General features: G+C 40.7%; 1 protein-coding gene across 1 annotated transcript; it reads right to left on the bottom strand.

Moving 5' to 3' along the window:
* Positions 1-10,193: 10,193 nt before the first annotated feature.
* Positions 10,194-12,165, bottom strand: olig3 (oligodendrocyte transcription factor 3). Its single transcript, XM_040001998.1, has one exon. It carries the CDS (start codon positions 11,843-11,845, stop codon positions 10,961-10,963), a length of 885 nt encoding a protein of 294 aa, XP_039857932.1. The 5' UTR covers positions 11,846-12,165; the 3' UTR covers positions 10,194-10,960.
* Positions 12,166-22,797: the final 10,632 nt, after the last annotated feature.

Genomic DNA, 22,797 nt, shown 5'->3' with positions numbered 1-22,797 from the left:
AATTCTTACAGGTCCAAAGGAGAAGAGAAAAGAAAGTCTGTTAATCTGGATTATGAGTGTCAAGTTCATTCTTCAAGCAAGGAAGGAAGACAAAAAAGTGAAAGAGAAACACATGAAACCCATCAGACAAAAAGAAACAAAACAGAATAAAGAAAATAAAAAGAGTTGAGAAACAGAAAGAATGAAATGTAGAATCAATGAAAGGAAGGAAGAGAAGATAAAACAAAGAAAAAAGAAACAGAAACAATAAAATAAATGCTATATAAACAAAATACTTAAACGCTCTTAATCGTCATCATCATCATTATAATAATCACAACAATACCGGTTTAGTTTGAGGAGAGGTACATAACTAACCTTAAATGTATCTTCCAGCAATAACGTTAACATGTATCGCAGGTCGTCCTTTGATCTCACGTTCAGAGAGGAGATTTGAAAATGTGTTTTAATCCCGCTCTGTTTGCTTTGATCGATTTACTTGCTGAGATGTGCAACATAAATCCAGTTATTCTTTAAAACATGCAGTAGTCAAGCATGAAATGACTCTCTGGTAGCAGAAGGGTTCCTCTCCCTCTCCCTCTGTTGCACACACACACACACAGACACACACACACACACACACGCACACACACACAGGCACGCACACTTACATTTTAAACAGTTGATCTGAAACCTCTGATTAAACTGAACCACAGAAGATTCAGCTACTACAGATGTTAAACAAGGTTTAATGACATGTATGAATTTCAAGATTTGCGTTTTGACCAAGCCACTAGCTACTGCATCACTCACACACACAGTCAACAACCCCCCCCCCCCCCCTCTCTGTGTCCTGTCTGATTGGGTGAGGTCTCGGGGGAGTCATTAAGTACAAAGCGTTAACATCTGCCAGACATTACTGAGCCAGAGCAGTTGTGATTCGGCCATATGATGACTCTGGCCCATCAGAGTTTGTGTGTGTGCGTGTGTGTGTGTTTGGCTGTCCATTGCTGCTGTCACTTCTGGTTTCACACCCATGATAATGGCTGTTTATAATTAGAGCTGTGCCTTCCTCGTGTGTTTCCCTGTCCTCGCCGGGGCTGTGTTCACACCGACCAGCACTGCCAAGCAAAGCTGATGCAGATTGACTCCCTTCAGGGGAGATCATGTTGAGATCATTTTTGCTTCATTTGTGACCTCTTAAACGTCTTTTCTTTTATTAGCACTGATGCTTTCTCTGGATCACCTGTATCGTCATACCCCCACCGATCACTCTGTCCCTTCTGCTTCCTTTTTTACTTACCAATCATACTTTTAATTTAACTTCTTTTTACATTTTTTTTTAGGTATTTTAAGACTTTATCCATTAGATTATCCAAAGATTTCCTAAGAATCTGAACTTTTTACACCATTTTAACTTATTTCTTAATTCTATTGTGCAAACAGAATATAATATTCTATACTTATACCTGACAGCTGTACATTTATGGTAAATGGTAAATGGCCTGTATTTATATAGCGCTTTACTAGTCCCTAAGCCCTTTACACATTCAGTCATCCACCCATTCACAAACACATTCACACACTGGTGATGGCAGCTACATTGTAGCCACAGCCGCCCTGGGGCGCACTGACAGAGGCGACATTTTCCAACTTTTATCATTTTAGCTTTATGTTTGGCTCATATATATGGCTCATTCACATTATGAAATGACATTGAATTTCTTTCTCTGGGAGACTGATTACAAATAATTGCGGTAACTTCTGGACAACCGCTTTCAGACCTAAGACGAGTGCACATGGTACCTGATAGGAAGTAACTTGTCTCCAAACAACCACAGTTTGACTCGGATTGACTGCAATCACTCTTAGAGAAATTGGGGAAGGCTTGCAGATTACATATTGCCAACACGTTGCAATCAGTTTCCGCTGATGTCTGTGACATATCTTTTTGTAATAGGGGGCTTGTATTCTGGTTAGATTCCTACATAAAGGCGAAGTTTCTGTAAAGAATTTGTGGAGAAATTTCTGATTTTCCTTTTAAAACGGATGATGTTCTCGTTGGACAGAAATGAAAATTTCTCTTTAATGTGAATTTTTGTATCTATAGCGACAGATTTTGCACAAAAAAACTGCATGCAATCATCAGCTTGGCTCCATTCAATCAAAGACTGATAGCAGACTCAATCTTATTGATTTTTGTCACTGTACTGATGCACCAAAGCCACTTTGACTGGAAGTGGTTGCAGACCAGGTCCACATTGATTTCAAAGGCAACAAAACTGCACACAGAAACAAAAATTTTAGGTCGTGCTCACTCTAACCTCCAACAACTACCTCTGGTCATATCTCCTGCTTATTTTTTTTTTTTTTTTAAATCTTCAGTTAGCTGTTAACTGTTTTAACTCTTTAATGTACACTTAATTGAATTGCATTTTCATTTTCCAAGAATCATGTTAAATTTCTCCTGGTGTACCTGCTGGTTGAGAATCCCTGACCTGTAAAGCCCAAAGACTTTCTTACCACACTGAGTAGTATTATTTTGTTATTGGATAATATGTGGAAGAGACTCAACTCTAAGTCCTCTGAACAACAAAGTCTAGACTGAGAGAAACCAGAGAGCTGTTGGTAAAATAAGGCTCAGAAAAGCTGTCTTGAAATGAAATTAATAGCATTAATAGCTTCTATTAAAGTGAAAGAGACAACAATATCAAGTGACATTGTCTTTATGAGAAGATTATAGATGCAGGTTACACACACGTAGCAAAGCATAAGCTGATCTCTCTGTCTCCTTCTCTGCCCTCTCATACAATAATCACCTTGTCCAGAATTTCAGAACGTGTTGACGCATTATTTACATGTTTGTTTGTTCTCCAACAAGCTGTCTGGGTGTTGATATTGATCAAAATCACCAACTGTGACGGAGTCTGCCTGGCAGAGCCATCAATGAGGTCTGAACGTGCCAGCTGAATCCAGGCCAGAGGGAGGAGGCTAATATCTACTTTAACATCGCCGCCAGCTCACACAGAGGGTTAGATGGCAGGCTAACGCCTGGGTTAACAGCATTGCCAGATCACAAAGTCTTACACAGACCTGAGGAAATGTAATGAAAATGTTTGAAGTCTTCAGAGAAAGCTTTAAGGGAACTGGGTATCTTTGATCAGGACCTTCCTAGATGTACTTAACATCTGGTCAGATTGGAGACATGTAATATATATACTTCTGCTGCCAAATGATGCGCGATAGACAAGAAGGTTAGACCTCCTGTAAATGTGGGCACATGCCAAACCACGTACCTTAAGTTTGAGAGGTGTAATGTCTGTCTTAACAATGCTGCCAACAGAGATGTTAGATCAATTCCCAAAGGCCTCTTTGAATCTCTCATCTTCACGTTTAGCTGAAAAATAAAAATAAATGGTCACTTTATCACAAACGTGACATTATTGTATGTTGGCTATTTAATATTTGTGTAATTAAATTGTGAAACTGAAGAACAAAAATAAAAAATAATCAGTATTGTTATGCTTAAATTTGAAGAGCAACAAATGCTTTGTTTTGATTGAAATGATTGATATACGGGCATGTTTTTGTACATGTTTAACTGTGACTGTAAAACTACTACGACTACAGATAAATGCAATGGAGGTAAATACAACTGATAATTTCACTGAACATGATGTTGACATGCAGAAGCTACAGGAGTCAGCGAGGTTACCCAGTCAAAAGGTAAAAGTCACACGATAAACAGACGCGTACAAAAACAGTCTCTTGTGAAGCAAGAAATATCAATTCAACTATTAAAACATTTGATTTTTTTATACATTTGATTGACAATGTATCTGATTATTTAATGGGTGTGAACATGTAGCCATGCAATGTTCTCTTTATGAGCCTGTTTTTATTAATATAAATAACACTTTTAAGCCTTTTACAACTGTGTAGGTTTACATTTAATTTTAAACCTTATTTCCGGCTGAACTCAACATGTCTTGACTGCCACAACCATCACTTCCCGACCCCTTTTTGCCAGCATCATAATCCTGTGATGAGCTGAGTGTGAAGACCAGTTAGCTTGGTATGACTTTATAGTGAGCGGTCAGGGGTTTGAGTCACCTTTGTGCTGTACCAGGGAGCCTAAGCCCCAATTTAAACAGGTCTTGAGACCAGTGAGACCCGGTAACCACAGGTTGCTAGGGAAAAACCTTTCCTAGCTGGTTGGCGAGTGGTTGCTGGACTGTGAAATCACTTATGAAGCCCCAGTCACATATAATTAGAAAGTAGTCAGTGACCCGGGGTTAACACCAGTCAATGGGGAAAAATGTGTATTCTCCAATAGCCTGGCTAATATATATGTAGTTGCTTGTTGTCACAAGATGAAACTGATAACAAAGTTTGCATAGAAGATGCCAACTTGTCTGCAAACATTCAACAACTACTCAATGTGTACTGAAACTATGAAAAGTTCAACAAAACTGGAAGTGGAGCCTGCTCCCCTTCAAAGGCACAACTTTTACTTTTCCTCTTGGTGGTTAATTATCATGTGTTTGCAGACAAGCTGGCAACCTTTCACCAACTGGTCAGTGGTTGCTGAAAGGTCTCTGGGTCTTCATGAGCAATCACCGTGCATTAGCAGATTCAGGCTTCCTCATGAGACAAATGAAAGGACGATAGTGTAGATTTATTTTTGTTTGGACAATGACCTCTGATAAAAAGTTTTTATGGCTGGATGCATTCAGCCAATCAACTTAAATACCTATGTCTTGATCAGTCATGCCTCAAAACATTCATAAGCACCTCACCATGTATTATCAGTTAAGTTAGCACTAAATTCTCTCTACTGATATGATGCAGGCTGTTTGAATATATGACGAATGACTGATTGCACGGTGGGCAAAGATGATGAGCTGTTCAGTACTGGTTGGGACGTCACATTCCCTTCAAAGCCTTAAAACCAAAAAACTTGATCCGCGCTCAAAGTCTCTTCATTTTAAAACTTTCCTGTCCCCTGATTTCATTTTGTTGTCAGTGAAGGAACATTATCAAACACATTTCTGTTTTGTTTTGGACTGGACCGTGCAAAGAGGTAGTCTGATCTCTCTATTTGTGCTGTCTGTTCTTGGCTTCAGTCGTGGCTCGCTCTCCTCATGACCATGTTTCACTTTGTCGCCCGACTCCCCCCCGCTGAGAGGGGACTGTCACCCAGGACTGTGCCAGGCTTGGAGTTGGCACACACACACATAAGCACACACACAAAATCTTCTCTCCGTCTCCTATATTTTAGACAAAAAAGAAAAGAAAAAGAAAACCTTTCCTGCACAGTTTGCCTCGTGTCATCAAGCAGAGACACCCGTTCCTCTGGGCAGATTTGAAGCATGTGGTGGCCAGAGATTTAGATAGATATATCTCACCCATTAACATCTGCTCCCCTGGCCTGCTCAGCGCTTCCTTCCAGAAGGCCACTGCATACACACTCATCAGCATGTACATACATACACACTCACATCCACGCACGCACACATACACTACGGTTCATCTGCGGTTGACAATCAAGGACAGTTGGTTTTGAACAGTGTCAGGACAGTTAGACTCTCACAGGGAGTCTCCAAACTACAGGCGACTGGCACACAGACAAACACTCAGAGAGCACATTTACGGCCAAACACTGAACGCCATCTGTCAGTCACTGTAGGAGGATATTACTGCTGACGCACACACACACAGACACGCACACACACAGATACGCACGCACAGGCACTTTCTGTCTGGCTGAATCTGTATTTATCACACAAAATTCACACCAAAACTGGCTTGTATGCGGACAAGTGAAAGTGTGTGTGTTTGTGTATGTGTAAACACAGCATGTCCATTTTGTCAGGAATGTTGTTTGTGTGTTTCAGTTTATTTTCTAAGCCCGTAATTGATAACATTGACAGCCATCCTGTACGCATGGCCGTTCATTGGAGGAAGAACTCGGATATTTTCTTAAATGAAAGCGAGCGTTTTCTACGATGAAAGATGGCTTTGTTGCAGTTATGTCAAGTTGACTGAGAACTACTTTTGTAATTGATGTAGAAGCATTTAAAACCTTTATTATTATTATTAACATTTTAGAGAATTTTTCATTGTGTATGTCCCAAAAGTTTGACTTACTAACTCAAACTTTTGAGAAGATAACCTTTAATTGAGAAAACAGCCTGAATTTCTGACTTAAAGATGCAAAAAAATGTTTTGTTTTGTTTTTCAGATTAATATTGAATACCTGAGATGTGGTTGAGTAAAGCTACGGATGCACCGTGGTAAACCTTTGCCATATTTTTGTTAGCTAAATGTTCAAAGATGAAGTGTGATGAAGACTTTTTAACCTTTAGAATAGTTCAGCCATTTTTCTTAATGGCTATTTCTTTGTTTCATTGACACAAAAGGGGGCTACTGAAAACAAAAACGAGCAAAAATGGGAAATATTTCTGTATCCGCATCGGCCCAGAAATTCACCATCTGTGCACAGATCAAAACGCCTCAAAATTTCACTACCCGGGTAAATGTGTGTTACTTTTCACACTATGACAAATTCATTTGGGAGTAATGTTCGGATCTGAGCTATCCCATTGCGTTTTTTTTTTTTTTTTAAATACAGCTAAACACTTTATTTAATTCTCACATGATAAATAAATAGCACCTTATGAAATTAACTCAGTCTATCTCCCATTGTGTTCAAACGTCCCGTGATGACAGATGATATAACCAGCCCGAAACAATAACACACATGGTTATCATTCTGCAGCCCCATCCTCTCACTTTCCGCGACCCTGCTTGGACAAAGGGAAGTGTCAACACCACTTCTCTAACTGCACAATTAACATGCAAATGAGCTGAGTCGCTAATGGCAATGGCAAAGCGCTCTTATGATGGAAATATGCTTTCTGCTTTGGCAGTATGGGTTAAACATTAGTCTAAGGAATCAGCTGAGGACATTAGGGCAGAGGCCTCAGAAGCTTCCCTCAGGGCAGAAAGGGAGAAAGATGGAGGTAAACTCAGAGAGGGAACGGACTTTGCACCTGCTTCAATATGACTATGACACACACACACACACTGAGCATAACCAGGCGGTTATAATCAGCCTCGTTCAGGCTGTCAGCTCGGTCAATAACTTATCCCCTCAACTGCTTTTGTTCTAGCAGCAGCTCGGCTGATGCGGCCACTGCCCCTTATTCAACTATAATTTATTTTCAATTGCTGCCCTCAGGCAGCAGCTCACTGACCGACCAAGTAAACAAACCAGAAGACCACTTCACATTCATACACTTCCACACAGGCAGGACTCTTCACACTCAATGCAACAGCAGTCTGTGGCTGCCAAATGACATGTTTATACAAACTCTGGAGTTATAAAAGCCTTAAATGCCCCTACTGTTTGTGCATATCTGACACCCCCCCTCTAAAACAACCCTTATATTTGCAGCTTTGTAAAACTATATCTGTGATGGAGCTGGCAAGCAGCTGTTGGGGTGTTTTAATTAAAACAACTTTGCGGATTTTGAGATTTGGAGGTTGGAGCTTTGTCACAGGGCCAGAAAGTGAGGCTGACAGTATTTGTTGCCTTGTTAGCATCCATGTTTAAGAATGGAGAAAAAAGGCCTCTCATTGTGTGTGTGTGTGTGTATGTGTGTGTGTGTGTGTGTGTGTGTGTGTGCGTGTGGAGAGGGTGAACAAAGCAGTGTTTCTCTAAGTGATAAACCTCGAGTGGCTCGCAGTAACAGGTGTGTGCTCTGTAAAGGGCCAGTCATTTGTCAAGCCTCATGAAAAGAAGAGCTGATGGCCACGAGTCCATCCTATGATCGCTGACCAGCCTGCAAACAAAAACACTACATACAGATAGTTTCTGTAGAAATGATAGATTTGATCTCACAGCCTCTTTTACGTGCTATATAAATATATATGCATCTCATTTTTTATAGTTTATAGCTTTCTTTGTAAGTATTTTTGGTATTTTCCATATAATTTCCACAATAAACACCTTTTTCACTTATAATGCATTAATGTTGCTTTAAGGATGTTATGTTATTTGTATTTCTCTGTTCGCACACTCTCTAAGTTTGATGTTTGCTGCAGAACTGACCAAAATCAGCTGTCCAACAACCTTCTCTGGTTTAACTGCCTCTGGTATAACAAATAGGTGCTCAAATACATAAAATGTCCAAATTTGAAAGCCGTTTTTATTTTTCCAGTTGAGTTTTTCGGTCCTTAACATGATCAGTTCTTCTTTTTAGTTTTGCGTTTGTGTTTAAGTTGTTATTGTTGTTGTGTTGCATTATTATCCTCTTCTCTCCTCCTGTTTTTGCCTTAATGAAAAAGACAAATCTGAATATCAGTGGGATTTATTTAAAACAAAACTAAAAGTCTCAGTCTAATGAGGATAATTTTTGTGAGCCCTGCCAGGAAGATAAGCCCCTCTGTTAGATAAACACAGAAAACCTGTAATTCACTCGCTGCTTGCAAGTTAGTTTTTCTGTTTACCTTTCCAGCTTTCAGAAGAATAAGAGGGGAATCTTCCATTTCAGTGTGCAGGCCAAAGGCAGGAAGATGCTTCTGTTGCCATATGATCGACATATCAGAGCAGGACGTACACTTCCAAATTTAAGCTGGTTTGCATTCCTCTCTTTAACACGGATGTGTCTTGTGCACGCCATTTGCATGTGCATGATTGTTTTGTGCGTTATTTTGTGGCTTACTTACAAATGCTCTCCTTCTCTGGTAGCAGCAGAAGCAGCAGTTGTCTCTGCTTTGCTCGGCTCCTAATTAGCCAGAATTAAGAAGTATTTCTCGGCCCATTGAAGGGTCTATTTCCTTTGAAACCAGAGCATAATAAACCTTAAGTAATTACCCCAACTCATGACTATTAACTCGCAAACCGCCAGCTTCCCTTGACAACATCCTCCTCAGTGTTGTGTGGTTAAAAGGCCATTGCAGCTACCCAGCTATTTACATCCCATCTGGCAGCCTGCGAGGAACAGACAGGCTATACTCATTCCTAAAGACAAAAAGAAGAAGAAGAAGAAGCGTAAAATGAACTCTTTCACTCTTTCTCGACTTAGCCACCAAACTTGTGTTTTCTTCCCTCCAAATAAGTTACAAAAGGGCTTCGTCTCCTTTTCTCTTTCTGTCTTTCTTTACTTTTTTAATCCACACACTCATTTGCATACGGCGAGGCCGAGGAGGGGGTCTGAATGTATAATCTTCTACATTTAGAAGCCTGTAATCCCGACGCCTCTCTGTGATGTGATTTTCTCCTCTCGGTCCCCCATGAACAATTAACTTGTAATCTCCACAAACATACGTGCATTCTGTCGCTGCAGAGATGAGACGGAGAAACACCCAAGGGACCCGGCGGACAAACTGCTCTGCGCTCCCCAAGGCGGATCACTTTCTAGCTGCTACAGGGACCAATTCAGCTGAGCTCCATTAGGCTGCAGCTCAGTGCCTTATTTCTCTCTCGTTTCTCCCTTTTCCTAACATTTGCGCGAATCCTAAATAAATGATGCATTCGTGTTATTGTTCAGACGTGTATGCCCCGAGACGAAGGTGACATGGCTTCAAAACTTTGGTTAATTTTAGAACAGTTCTAAAACATGAATTTGAACAACCAGCAAAATGTTTAATGTCCTACTGCGTAATTTCAGCAGTTATTCTAGGATCATTCAAAGGAGAAAAATATCAGATGCTAATTTTCACTTATTTATATGTAGTTTTTCTTAGAAATATTTACTATAAAATAGCAAATGTTCATTTATCTATAAATCTCTGCGTTTTGTTGATTTCAATGTAGTCTGTTTTAAATAAGCAGAAAAATCCGGGGTCTTAAAAAAAGAACAAATAATGATGAGACGTGTAAAAGAAAAAACGCGCTGAGGTGTTTTTGTCTGAGGCCTTGAAATGTTTATAATCATTGCGCAATAATTATTATTTAAAACAAGATTTGTTTTTTTAATGTGCAATGATTACATATATGTGGGCAAAATAAAATATTTAAAGAAGCACAGCTTCGTATTTATCTTAAGATTCTGTCTGAAACTACCAAAATTAATTAAAGAAATAAAAAAGTAAAACTGACTTAAACTTCCGGGGGTTTAATTCTTATATGATAGAAAAAAATGTCGTTTCGGTGATTTGGTGAGTATTTAAAAGAAACAGAGGAATAAATTGGGTATGATTCATAATTCCAGTTTTATTGAAATTTCATCCAGTGACGCTGGGCGATAATAAATATTTCATCAGTCATCAACAATGTACAAAAATAAAGACACGGGGTCTCTGGGCATAACAAATTCATTTCAGCAAAAACAATCATGCTGTGATAATTACACCATCATGCAAAAAAAACAGAAGTTAAAATCAAAATAGAAATCAATAGAAATCAGGGCACAAATCGACACACAGTGAGCCACACGATTAAAATAAATCTTAAAAAAATTTAAAACAAATTTCCGTGGTGGCAGAATCGTTTTAGCCAAACACAAACATGTTGTTATTTATTTTTTACATAGAACTCAAGTTTAAAATCCTTGGTACAAGGCACAGAGCATTCTTCGTTTTCACAAAATGACGCTTGATATATTTAAAAAAATGTTTAAAAAAAAAGAAAAAGAAAGAAGCAAAATTAAAATGTTCATGCTGCCTCCTTCACCTTTCACAATGTCATGTGCAACGAAGACTCAGTTAAACACAGCAGGAGCGCGGTGTGTATTTTCTTTCTTTCTTTCTTTTTTTTTTTACCATCAACTGGCAAAAATCAGTAGTCTTTATATATATAGTCTAAGTCCTTGTTACAAGGAGGAAAAAGGCTTTTCTGTTATACGCCAAACAAGAAAACAGACTAAACAACAACATGCACCAGTAAGGCCAAATTCCCCCTCATGCCCTGAATTATCTATTTACAAACATCATTACATCTCTCAGTCTCTGCTGCTCATCAGACACACGGGCATCATTTCATCCCGTCTTTCCCCTCCCCTGAGAGTCTCGTGAGGCCGGTAGAGGTGATGGGGATGTGTGGAGGAGGCGGAGGCACCTGGCAGATGGTGCAGGGACACGGCAGCCCAGCCCAGTGTTGGAAACCGGAGCCCAGCTGCAGGGCCGAGGGCGCAGTTGGAGCCCCCTTCATCAGGGAATGGGGTGCTCTGATGGACGTGAGCCCCGGCAGCGCGCTGGACAGAGTGGAGGACGTGGAAGAAGACAGCGCGCTCCCGAGAAGAGGGTGCACCTGGTGAGCGGCAGCGGCTGCTGCAGCGGCGGCAGCGGCGGGACCTCCGGAGTGTCCGGCGGGGCCGTGCGTCACCGTGCCGCAGTGGAAGGCTGAGTGCTGCCCTCCATATATCTCCCCTACCAGCCGCTTCATCTCGTCCAGGGAGCTGGTGAGCATCAGGATGTAGTTCCTGGCCAGAAGCAGCGTGGCGATCTTGGACAACTTCCGCACTGAGGGCCCGTGCGCGTAGGGCATCACCTCGCGTAGGCCGTCCATGGCCAGGTTGAGGTCGTGCATGCGCTTCCTCTCCCGGCCGTTAATCTTGAGACGGAGCTGGTACATTTCCTCCTCGGTGACTTGCTTCTTCAGTTTATACTTGTTGCTGCTGCTGCTGCTGCTGCTGCTACTACTGCTGCTTCCCACCGACGCGGACTTTGCTTCTCCTGAGCGCAGGTGCTCGCCCCCGCTCATCTTCTGGCGCTGCTGCTCGCCGCTCTGCGTGGAGGAGGACACGGAGGAGCCAATGTGGTGATGATGGTGATGGTGATGCGGGTGGTGGTCACGGAGAAACATGCCGTCCATGTCCGGGGATGAGGCTCTGCTGCTTGGGCTGGAGTCTGAATTCATTTTATGAGTTTGCTTCCGAGGTTGTTGGGTAGGAGGTCGCTGCTGGCTTCCTCCCTCTCTCTCTCTCTCACTCTCACTTTCACTCTCTCCCCACACTCTCCCCTCTCAGCTTTTACTCCCTGCCTCTCCCTTTCTCTCTTTTTCCCGAAGCCTTTAGTCACTCTGGTCACCTGATGTTGCCTGTATCCCTCCTGTCCCGTGCTTCTGTCCTTATCACATCGGTTCCCACTTTGCGTCAGTGTCTGTCGACTTTCACTCTGCGTGTGTCTCTGTAACTCTGCGGTGAGGGGGACACTGATTGTGGGTATTTATACGCGCGGACAGACAAAAGCGGCTTTCCTATTCATAACGCCTAGTTAGGAAGATGACGTGCCCGTTAGAAAGGGGGCGGTGTGCTTTGACTGTCCCAGTGACCGCGGTGCGCAACCATTCACTGCCATTGTCAGAAAACTGTCGGGGGGCACCGCGCTCCTCTCCTCTCCCCTCCACTTCTCTCGTGGATGGGAAAGTTGCTCTTCCTGGAGAAACCGGTCAGTTTTCTTCCTTAGTGATTTTTACTGCACAAAGCACACGCGGTTTATTATGAGATCTTCCCATACTTTACGCACACACGCACCGCGATCACATCCCAAGAAAGAAGAAATACATTTTGAAAAGAGAGCCGTTTAAAATTGTTGTCAAACGCAACTACAGAGATCATGCTGCATTTTTGTAAAAGAAGAAAACCTCATCAGCCTCACACACACTCACACACACGCTGTTCACTTTGTATCGGACGGTCAAAATTTAAGCCAAAGTCTCCGAGGTTCCGCCGGTGGCCGCCTGAGGGAATGAGGAGGAATGGGAAGGGAAATTGCTTTTCCCATTCAGCGGTTAGTGCTGCCGCAGGGGTGCAGGGCCTCCGCTGGGACGGAGGTAACATGCCGGCTCCGACTCTCGGCACTCTGCTGGCCATATGGCAGCATGCGGATGTCAGAGTTTACAAGGCTGTGCCTCATGGTCCAACATCTAGCTTCCATGTGCTGAAAGCACATTATTATTATTATTATTATTATTATTATTATTATTATTATTATTATTATTATTATTATTATTATCTAATATTTATTATCTTAAAATAAATACTACTGGAAAAACTGGAAAAACATTCAAACATTGAAATCATTTCAGCAATCAATTAAATTTTATTATAAGCTACTTAAAATACAATATGAGCCAAATACAAGCCATGCACACAAACCACGTCTAAAAAATTTTAAACGACAAAATGGAAAGACATGCCAAACCACAGATGTGTCAAAAACCAAAGGGAAGAAAAACTACTAAATCTTAAAAGCAGTCATAAAAATTCTGTATTGTCAACACGCAGTGAAAACATTCAAAACGTTAGTTTTTATCCACTGAAGCAAAAAGCTGATCTTTCAATGTGCATTAAAATATTGGGCGAATGGTGTAAATTGAGTCAGTATTGTCTACATTGAGCAGCTGAGAGTGCTCTCTCCACTCTGAAGAGTCTACTCCAGATCTGTTTTGTCGAGGTGGAGTGGGGGAACGGGCCACCAACAATAACATGTGGAAGTAACTGAAGCACTCTTCCTCTGACCAACCACCTCAGCATCCCTATCTCTCCATCTGTCTATCCGTGCCTCCATCCATCCATCCGTCTGCACTCTCACCCACCCAGCACTTCAAACCCCCGATAATAAAGTCTGCCTCAAACTCTGCTCCGTGCTTCATCCTTCACCAATGAGATCCCCCTGGTAGAACAGTAAAAATGTGTATTCACAGCCTTATTGTTGGCCCAGCAAAAGAGCCCCTCTCATAAAGGTGCTGCCAATGCAAAGAAAAGCGCTGGTCGGCTTTGCTCTCTCTTGGTGGCATTTGATAGTGTAAAGCTTTGAATACCAATTGCTTGAACTGGACATATGTGAATCCCCTGTAAGCCTACTAATCCTGTCCCCAAGTGTTTCTTTGTGTGTGGGGCAGCCTCGCACACCCAAGAGAAAGTGTTCCTAATCCGGCCAATGTGGAGAAATGTGTGAATGAGAGGGGCAGAGCAGGTCTGTTAGCATGTGTGTGTGTGTGTCAGATATCAATTTGTGCAGGAACACATGCTTTGCAAAGGGTATTTTTTTACTTATGTATTTTAGTGTTTGTGAGTGTGTGTGTCCATCTGAGGCCTCTGATTCAACACCACCAGGACACTGGCCTAAATGAAGGCAGTTATTCACCGTTCTCCACACTACTGTCGCAGCAGGTCGCCCATAATGTGCTCTTTTCACTGCGTAAGCTCCTCGTTTTCCTTTTATTCCTCTGTTCGTATCTTTTTTTTTTATCTCTCCCCCTCTCTCCTCCTCTCACACTCTTTCTCACTCTCTGTGCTCCTTCTCACAAGATTCTGGTTAGGCTTGCTTCTTCTCTTGAAACCCTCTCACATTTTTTTTCTTCCTCTCTTTGAGAAGTGGCTCTCTGCCCTCTCACATCAGCTCTCTGGGCAGCAAAAGGACACAATCACAGGGACCCAAATTGAGCCAGTGCTATTGCTTTTTTATCTTAGACGTCACCGTTTGTTACTATTTTAAAAGGTGTCTATATTTGCAGTTTTGAATGTTGTACATATACCATTCTGTAATGCATGTGTATTAGGTATCACAGGTTCATGCAATCATACATCGGGTCATGAGAAAACTGAGTGTTGCACATGTGTGCATGTAGACAGAGATGCCTTTAAATGACTGAGATATATAGAAACATTTCTGATGTGTCACCAAAGAGCAGGAGGTAGGAGGTCTGCTTAGATTACTGACCCCAAAAGCACAAGATAGTAACACAGTTAAGTCCATAATAGGTCATTTACAGTTTTATTATAATGTTTCTACTCGAATAGGGTCTACTAGAAAGCATTTATATGCTTTGATGTATTGTTTTATAGTGACATTATTTTCCTTACAGTATATACTGTATTACTGCATTACAAATATGTTGTGCTAAAAGTCTGGAAGCATGATGGTTTGGTGGTTAGCACCATCACCTTAAAGAAAGAAGGTCCCAGGTTTGAACCCATCAGCTGGCTGAGGGGCTTTCTATGTGGACTTTGCAAGTGACCTGTTGCTATTTACCTGTTCATCTTGCATCCTGCCTGGTGCACCTGGGATAGGATCCAGTGGAAGACGACAGACAACTAAAAGTTCAGAAGATCTTGTTTGTTATGATCTCTAAAGGCCCATAGAGTTTGAGTCAGATCCTCCATTTAAATGTAAAAACATCTGAAAAATTAAACATGATCTCCAGTAGCAACCAGTCTCCTCTTCATCTACCTCTTGGGAGGCTCCGGCTACTAGACCACCTCTACTAGTCTCAGGACAGTCCACAGTGACTGGAAGCTTCTCTCTGGTATTTTGTGGTCAGCAGTGAGTGTCTGTGACACATGACTGGCTGAGTATCTCTTACCTTAAAGAACAACGACACACATACCTGAGACAATAAAGAAAGTAAAAGTCAGAGCCAAAGATAATAGCTGATGTCACTGGTAAAAAAAAAAGAATGAAATATTATGTGTTGAGTTCTCACATACTCTGAAATGCAGAACGGGAAAGATCGTCAGGAGTTAGACATGTTTTGTCTCCTCATTTTGCCTCTTTGTGTTCTTTCTGCTTTAGTTCACATGGAGTAATCGTCTGTATATCAAACCATGCTTTACTTCAGTAAAGACTGTAAACACTTACCTGGTCTGTGGAGGTGGGCATATGAGTCTTCACTCTGTGACCTTACACATTTATTTATGTGTTGCAGGAACTCATTAGAAATCTTGTTATGGCTTTAAGAGATTAGAGCTTCACCTGGACTCTCCTGAAAGCCAAAATATATCATCATAAATAAGATGAAGCAGTTAACATTATTTTTCAAAAATCACCAAAATGTAACATTTACCGCTGAACAATTTTGTTAAAACGAACTGCTTGAGGCTGCAAGACACTAACAATTAATCTGATTTAAAATTGCTTTAAAACCTTTTTCTTTGCTGCATATTAACAAAAGTTGGGTTGTGTGTTTTATATTGTAGAATTTTTTTTTACTTGTAGAGTTTGTCTTTTGTGCCATCCCTTCTGTATCTGATGCTAACTTTCACTTTAAAGGACTATCAAAGGAGTAAAATGTGACAGTATCTGGCATTGGTTCATGCCACATACTTTAACAAATTAACAAAAAAACAGAAATCTGACAGTAACTTTAAATAAATTAAATAAATTAAATAATTAAATATTGCTGAGAGTTATTCTGACTTTATTTATTATGGACCTCCATTAACATCTATATAAAAGTGGGAACAGAAACCTAGAGCCGTTCATTTGTAGCAATCAAGTAACTATATGCTCACTGTCTACTTCATAAGTTACACCTTGATAGTACTGTGTTGGACTGCCATAATTCTTTGATGCCATTTGAGTACAGTGAACTCATCATCGTGTTCAAGAAACCAGTTTGAGATGATCTGATCTTTATGACATAGCGAGTTTTCCTGCTGGAAGATGCTATCAGAAGATGGGTACACTGTGGTCTTCTGCTGTTGTAGCACATGTGCTTAAAGGTTCAGAAAGATGTGGTTTTAACAATTAGTTATTTCAGCTACTATTCCCTTTATTCACCAAGAAGGCATTTTTGCCCAGAGAATGGCTAAGGTGTAGATATTTTCTCTTTTTCTGACCAATCCCTGTAAACCCTAGAGATGGTTGTGTGGAAAACCACAGTGGATCAGGAGTGTCTGAAATAACAACCACACCACATTCAGTCACCTCAGCAGGTGGTCTTGACCATATGTACATGCCTAAATGCATTGGGCTCCTGCCATGTGGCTTATTAACTGTGGTGAATGATTTTCAATCTATATTTCTTCCTTCTTCAGGAGGACAAATGTGTTTCTATGCTAATATAATCTAAAAAAAAAAAAAAAAAAGAAACTTGTAAATTCTTGCAAATAGTTGAGCTGACAATGGATAGAGTTTGTTTTTCTTACAGAAACGTTGCCTACACATCATTTTACTGAATACAATCCATGCGTGAATAACTGTGGATGTATACTCCTTTCATTTTACCCATCAAAGACACCATCAAACCACAGTTTGAAGTTTCACTAAAAGAGATTTCGCTTAGTTTGAAGTGTTTGAGTGGCAGATGGAAGACAGCAACAGGAGTATTGATATCTCACAGTGATGCCAAGCAAAAACCGTAAAAAAAAAGTAGTTCTGAGATTTATTTTTCTAAATGATAGGTCAACATTTGAAAAGTAAAAGATGTACCGCACCTCTCAGATATCTTATGGCAACTTTTAAAAGCTTGATTTTGCCTTCTCAGTTTTCTTTGGGTGAATTGTGGGTAAAAGAATATCAATAAGATTTCTTCATTCCTATTTTGTGAAAAGTAAACAAACCTTCAAATTATAGCAAGCCTTTAATTAAGGAGATGATCAAACGATTAAAATCTCGTTAATTACAGACCTCACAACCATCTCTGCCAACATGAATATTGAGGTCCTAATTAATATTTGTCGGGCTGTTTTGTTCTTGGAAGACACTGGCGTTAATTAGGCAAAAACAAGTCAAATTAACATTTCAGTAATGAAGAAACATACCTTCATGTTCTTATTTCTCTCTGTCTGAACACACTCTGATACAAAATTGGCATCTCAAAGCTTTCTGAGGCATGTTTTTATCAAACAGAAGCAATGAAGTTTTCAGACACATATTTTTCATCCCAATGCACGACTGATCAATGTGTGCAATTCTTGTTTTCCTTATTGAAAACAATTTTGGAAAACAATTTAGTTTAGAATCTTTGCTACATAACAGTGCAAGAAATCTTTTACATCTTTAACAGTTCTTTGTCAAACATCAAGTAAACACCTGTGACCGTTAAATGACAGCATCCTTTTGGTGCATGCTTAGACTCCTTGATACACTGCTGCGTCTAAGTCAGATGTGTTGTAACACAACTGAGAGATCAGTGTATATATTGTACTGTATACCTGAGCATTGGCCTAAGGACAACAGACTTGAGCTGTTAACACCAGCTACATCCTGCATCTTGTGTTAGTAGCGCTACAGCTAGCTTGCTAATCAGAACCAACAACCCCACAGTGTTGGTGTCTATGCCCACCCAAAAATGTCCTCTCTGCTGATATACTCTACAACAGTAAGTCAAATTAAATCATGCCATTTGGTAATGAAGCACCTGATCTGCACGATGTCAGTAAAGCTAAAGCTAACAGACCTTCACAGACCTAAAGCTAACCCTTCAGTTACTAGTAGCTTAGTGCATTTGAAGTGATGGCACATGAATCTATATATATGAGCTTAGCCCAATGAAAAATTATGCTCCGGGACACGACTCAGTAGATTAGAGGTTGTGATTACTTCATGAACTGCTGTTAGATTGCATTAGATTGAGGTAACTAGCATGACTACCTGGTAGGTGCATGGCGATGACTAGTGATATGGATTAAAGAACTTGAATTTGTTGGATGGCCTGTACAGGTGGTAGGAATGGGTGATGTACCCTTAAACCATAAGATAGTTTAAGAAAATCTGTGATAATGATTTTTATGACTATATAAAAAAAAGTGATGTTTTTTCTTTTTGAGCTACTGTCACTGATGACACATGACCTAACTCAAAGTGTAAATCTATCACCACCAGATGAAAGCAGCAGCAACATTATTGTAAAATAGCAGTGATACAGCATAAGTACAAAAGTAGCCAAGGTAGGTAGAGTTTCCTCTGGAAATTTTAGTAATACTTTATAATACAGCCCAAGAAACAAATGGAATTTTCACCTCTTTTACTTGATATTATGGTGTAATTATATTTACCAACATATACTTGGAGGTACACTAGGGGCTTATTTGTATTAGTGGATCATTCATGATGCACACCAATGTAACACATAATAAAAATGTAAAAAGGCAAGGTTAAGGCACTACATATACTGCCCATGTGCCTCACATGTTAGGCCTTGTCTCGTTTTCTCAGGGAAAGAAAATGCTTTATATCAGTATTTATCATGGTTTGACAGCATTTTCATCACATTAAAATTATACCAGCATTGTCTTAGATAGTATAATATGTTTTGTCAATAAGCAGTACTGTCTTAAATATGAATTAATTGGATTTTCTACCATGCAACATAGTTTATAACCTCTGTTTTGTTGGATGTCTTTCAGGGTGTGTGAGTGCAAACCAGGAGTGAAAGTGACACTATGCACGCTGTTAGTTATACATTTTTGGAATTAATTAGCTTTTTTATTAGCTAATTACAATATTGGATCGTGTTGAGTGTTGATATTAATATTTCTGCTCTAAAACTAACTTAACTGCAATTTTAATTTATTTCTTTAACCTTTAAACTCATCCTCTTCAGTATCATCCTCCCTTTGGTCATCAGTCATCCTCCTCCTCATTAGACTCACACTCATACAAGCACACACAGACACACACACACACAGTTACACACACACGGTTACACACACCACCAGCACTTAACCAGCCTCCAGCCCAGCCCACCAGCTTTTGCAACAAGATTCTCCTTTTAACTGTCCCTTTCAGCGTGGGACAATTAGACACCTCCCACCGCCTCCTTTCAGGCCGCAGCTCCAGCCTCGCCTCCTCTCCTCCCCATTCTGCTCCCTGTTTCACTTTGTGTCCGCTTCGCCCCCTCGCAATGGGTGCACATGACCAGAAAATGAAGCAGGGGTCTCTGCAAGCGGAGAATGAAAGCGAGTATGTTTGTGCGTGTTTGAGAGAAAGACAGAGAGAAGGAGGGAGATTAACATGTAAGATTTAAGCTGGTGTGATGGGGTGAGGGTGGGTGAGCGGGGTTACATGTAGAGATCAGATCAGGTCTGATCTGTGCACATGTTTGCGTGCATGTGTGGTTCAGTGATGACTGCCCATCCATCTCAACCCTGGCTGTATAACGCTCACCATCCACACTGGGTTATAATGATTCACATTCACAAATACAGTCCCTTCTTTTAAACATATGTATGTTGGACGGCAGACACACTCATACACACTCGATTAGAGGAGTACTGCAGGCTGCAGGGTCTAAGGCCTGGATACTGTTAGAGAGATTATCACATCATTAACTCCTAATGAAAAACCAATTCAGACAGCTCCCCCCCGGCGCTCTGTGTTCGCTAGGTAGCAGGGGCAGTGAAACATAAGCCATCCATGCTTCTTATTCATTGAAGCTCTGGCTCAGCATGCTAATCACACAAACAGTCTAAAAAGGAAGAGAAGATAGAAAAAAGAAATATGAGCTTAACTAATGAGTGTTACTCCCATTAAAATCATTTAGGTACCAGGATAGTCGTAATACTAGAGTTTCATATGGTTGCTCAGGAAAATACGCAAAAAAAATGCCATATAAATATCAGTTTATTTACACATTATTACTGTTGTTGCTTTATTTATAGCCATAGGAATTAGCTGCTAAGCTATGGGGTAACGGTGCCTTCGGCTGATCCTGCTACAGATCGATCCTCATGTTTGATTTGGCAAAATTTAATTCCAGATGTGTTTCCTGATGCAACCATCCATTATCCAGGCTTGAGACCAACACCAGCAGTAGTAATACAGTCGCTTGGGATACTTTGAGGCTGGGTTTGAGGCTATCAGCAGGGGTTAAAGTGGAACATCACAGGTGGGAACCAAAAATTGGGTGAGCACAGTGGATTTTTCATGTGCAGGCTGTGATCAGCTGACTTGTGCTGCTACTCCCATGGTTAGCTGTTTGATCTTCCACCTGCCAAAGTATCCTCGGGCAAGTCACTGAAGTCAAATTTGATTCTGATTGCATCCTTGCACTACTAGGAGGTGGATTAATGGCAGCATGTCAATAACGTATCTGACTTATGATCCATCACAATTAATAGGTTAGTATAATGCATGAAATACAGAAAGAAAGTTACAAGTTTTCTTGGTTGGTTTGCTGTCTTGCACAAACTAGTGAGAAATAAAATCCACAGAGACGTCAAGGAAGCTTGTAAACAGTCACATCAAGGACAAATAAATCTTGTTTCAGTGAAATCTCACCCATACTCCACGAGGAGTAGCGAGTCCCCGTAAAACAACCTGTATTACCTTAAGCACAGTGTGGTTATAGACCCTTGAGGTAGCCATTGTGTGCAAGTTTCACAAACATTTGACCTATAGTAGCAGCTAAAATTGTTCCTTAAAAGGTCATATAGGCCCCTGCAGCTGTGCTATATATATTTCTTGTCAACACTAACTAATATTTTGAAACGATAGGTGTCCCACTTAAGACAATATCACGTCAAACGCGCTGATAAGGAGGAGAAAAAGTCAAAACCAGAGGCCAAGACTGTCGAGGGTTTTTTTTGCAAAGTTTTTAAACAGTTGCCACATCTATCTGTGTGTATTTATATGTATTTAAACCTTGAAGGGATACCATTAAAACCGTGGCAAAAACCAGCATAATCGTACACTTGTGTCTTCAGCCCAGCAGCTACATCTGGCCATGTTTGGTTCCTCAACTCTTCAAGGTAAATGAACACAGATTTTGTGCATTACAGTAAGAGATATCGGCCTTCTTTTTGAAACCATCGCCCCCCGCTGGCCACTGAAAAGAATGGCATTTTAAGGCACTTTCACTTTGGTTTCATTGTTCAGACCAGAAAATCTATGTCCATCCTTTATATACAGCCTATGCTTGTGACTCGGTTAATAAATCAGCAGCAGGCAGGCCAGCCTGTTTATCATCTCTTCTTGTCAAAGCTGAAACTGGAGTTTCTTCTCTGATTTGCTGATGAAATGAAATTTTCTGCATAGCTTAATGGGTAGAGTTTGAGAAAGAGGAAGTTTATGGCACCAAAATACCAGACGGTGAGGAAACAAAATCATCCGTCCTGTGACTCTTTGCCTCGTGACATCCTGTCCTGTGTACAGCAGTTTTATAATAATGTGTCTCCCCATGCACTCTTTTTTTTTTGAGCGTTTGAAGGCACGTGTGGCGTGTGTATGTGTGTTTTCCTTGCACACAGCAATAATAAAAAGCACATCAGCACAGGCCACATTTTTCAAGTTTGTTTGACGCATTTAAAATGCTAATAACTAGTTTATTATGTGCTACATCAAATGCAAATGTTCTGTTTTACTGCCACAAAGTTCGGTCGACGTTAGCATTTGCATATCTTATGTCTGTCTCCTTAGCATGCATGGAGGAACTGGATAGCGGGCAGACTCCCAATAAATAACATTAACAGGCACATTAGATAAACAAGCTCCAATGATGCCGCTATTAGGAGATGCAGAGGCATAGTCGGCTTAAATGTAGGTGTTTGACACAGCAGCATATGGTGTGCAAATTCCCCCAAATCAACCTAACGCCAACGTTATCTGGAAATGTCAGGGGGAGCAGACGGATTGAAAAAACATTGCTTTAACGGCAGACGCTTTACGATGTTGAGAAAATGCTGTGGAGGAATTTGCCTCTTTAAGACCAACTGGCGAATGGTGCTCCTCCGTGTGTGTGTGTGTGTGTGCAGGGGGGGATGTGTCGTGTCTTTGTGTGTGTGAAAGAGAGGGACAGCCATTAAGATCGTAGTTCAAACTTTAATTGTAAATGCGAAACTTTGTCTGGTTTAATGTTTGGTTCACTTCATGTCTTAATCACCTCCCGGCTCCATTCAGACACCAACCGAGATGTAAACATTCCATAAAGACGATCATATATTCTCTGACTGTCGAGCCTGTAATTCATTATAAATATGAGATGGAACACAATGACATTTTAACGCCGTTGGTTTTGCAACTTTTTTTTTAAACAATTGCTTTGAGATGTGGCATGCTGACAGATGGGTACCCCCCCCCCTCCCCCGTCACGTATTTTACACAATGAGAAGCCAGTTTAAACGAACATGCTTCAAAATGTCACCA

The sequence above is a fragment of the Simochromis diagramma genome, unplaced genomic scaffold (assembly GCF_900408965.1).
Source record: "Simochromis diagramma unplaced genomic scaffold, fSimDia1.1 OVJJ01000421.1, whole genome shotgun sequence".
Taxonomy (NCBI): Eukaryota; Metazoa; Chordata; class Actinopteri; order Cichliformes; family Cichlidae; genus Simochromis; species Simochromis diagramma.
Note: the sequence above shows the minus strand (reverse complement) of the source record. Positions and strands in the feature narration are given on the sequence as shown.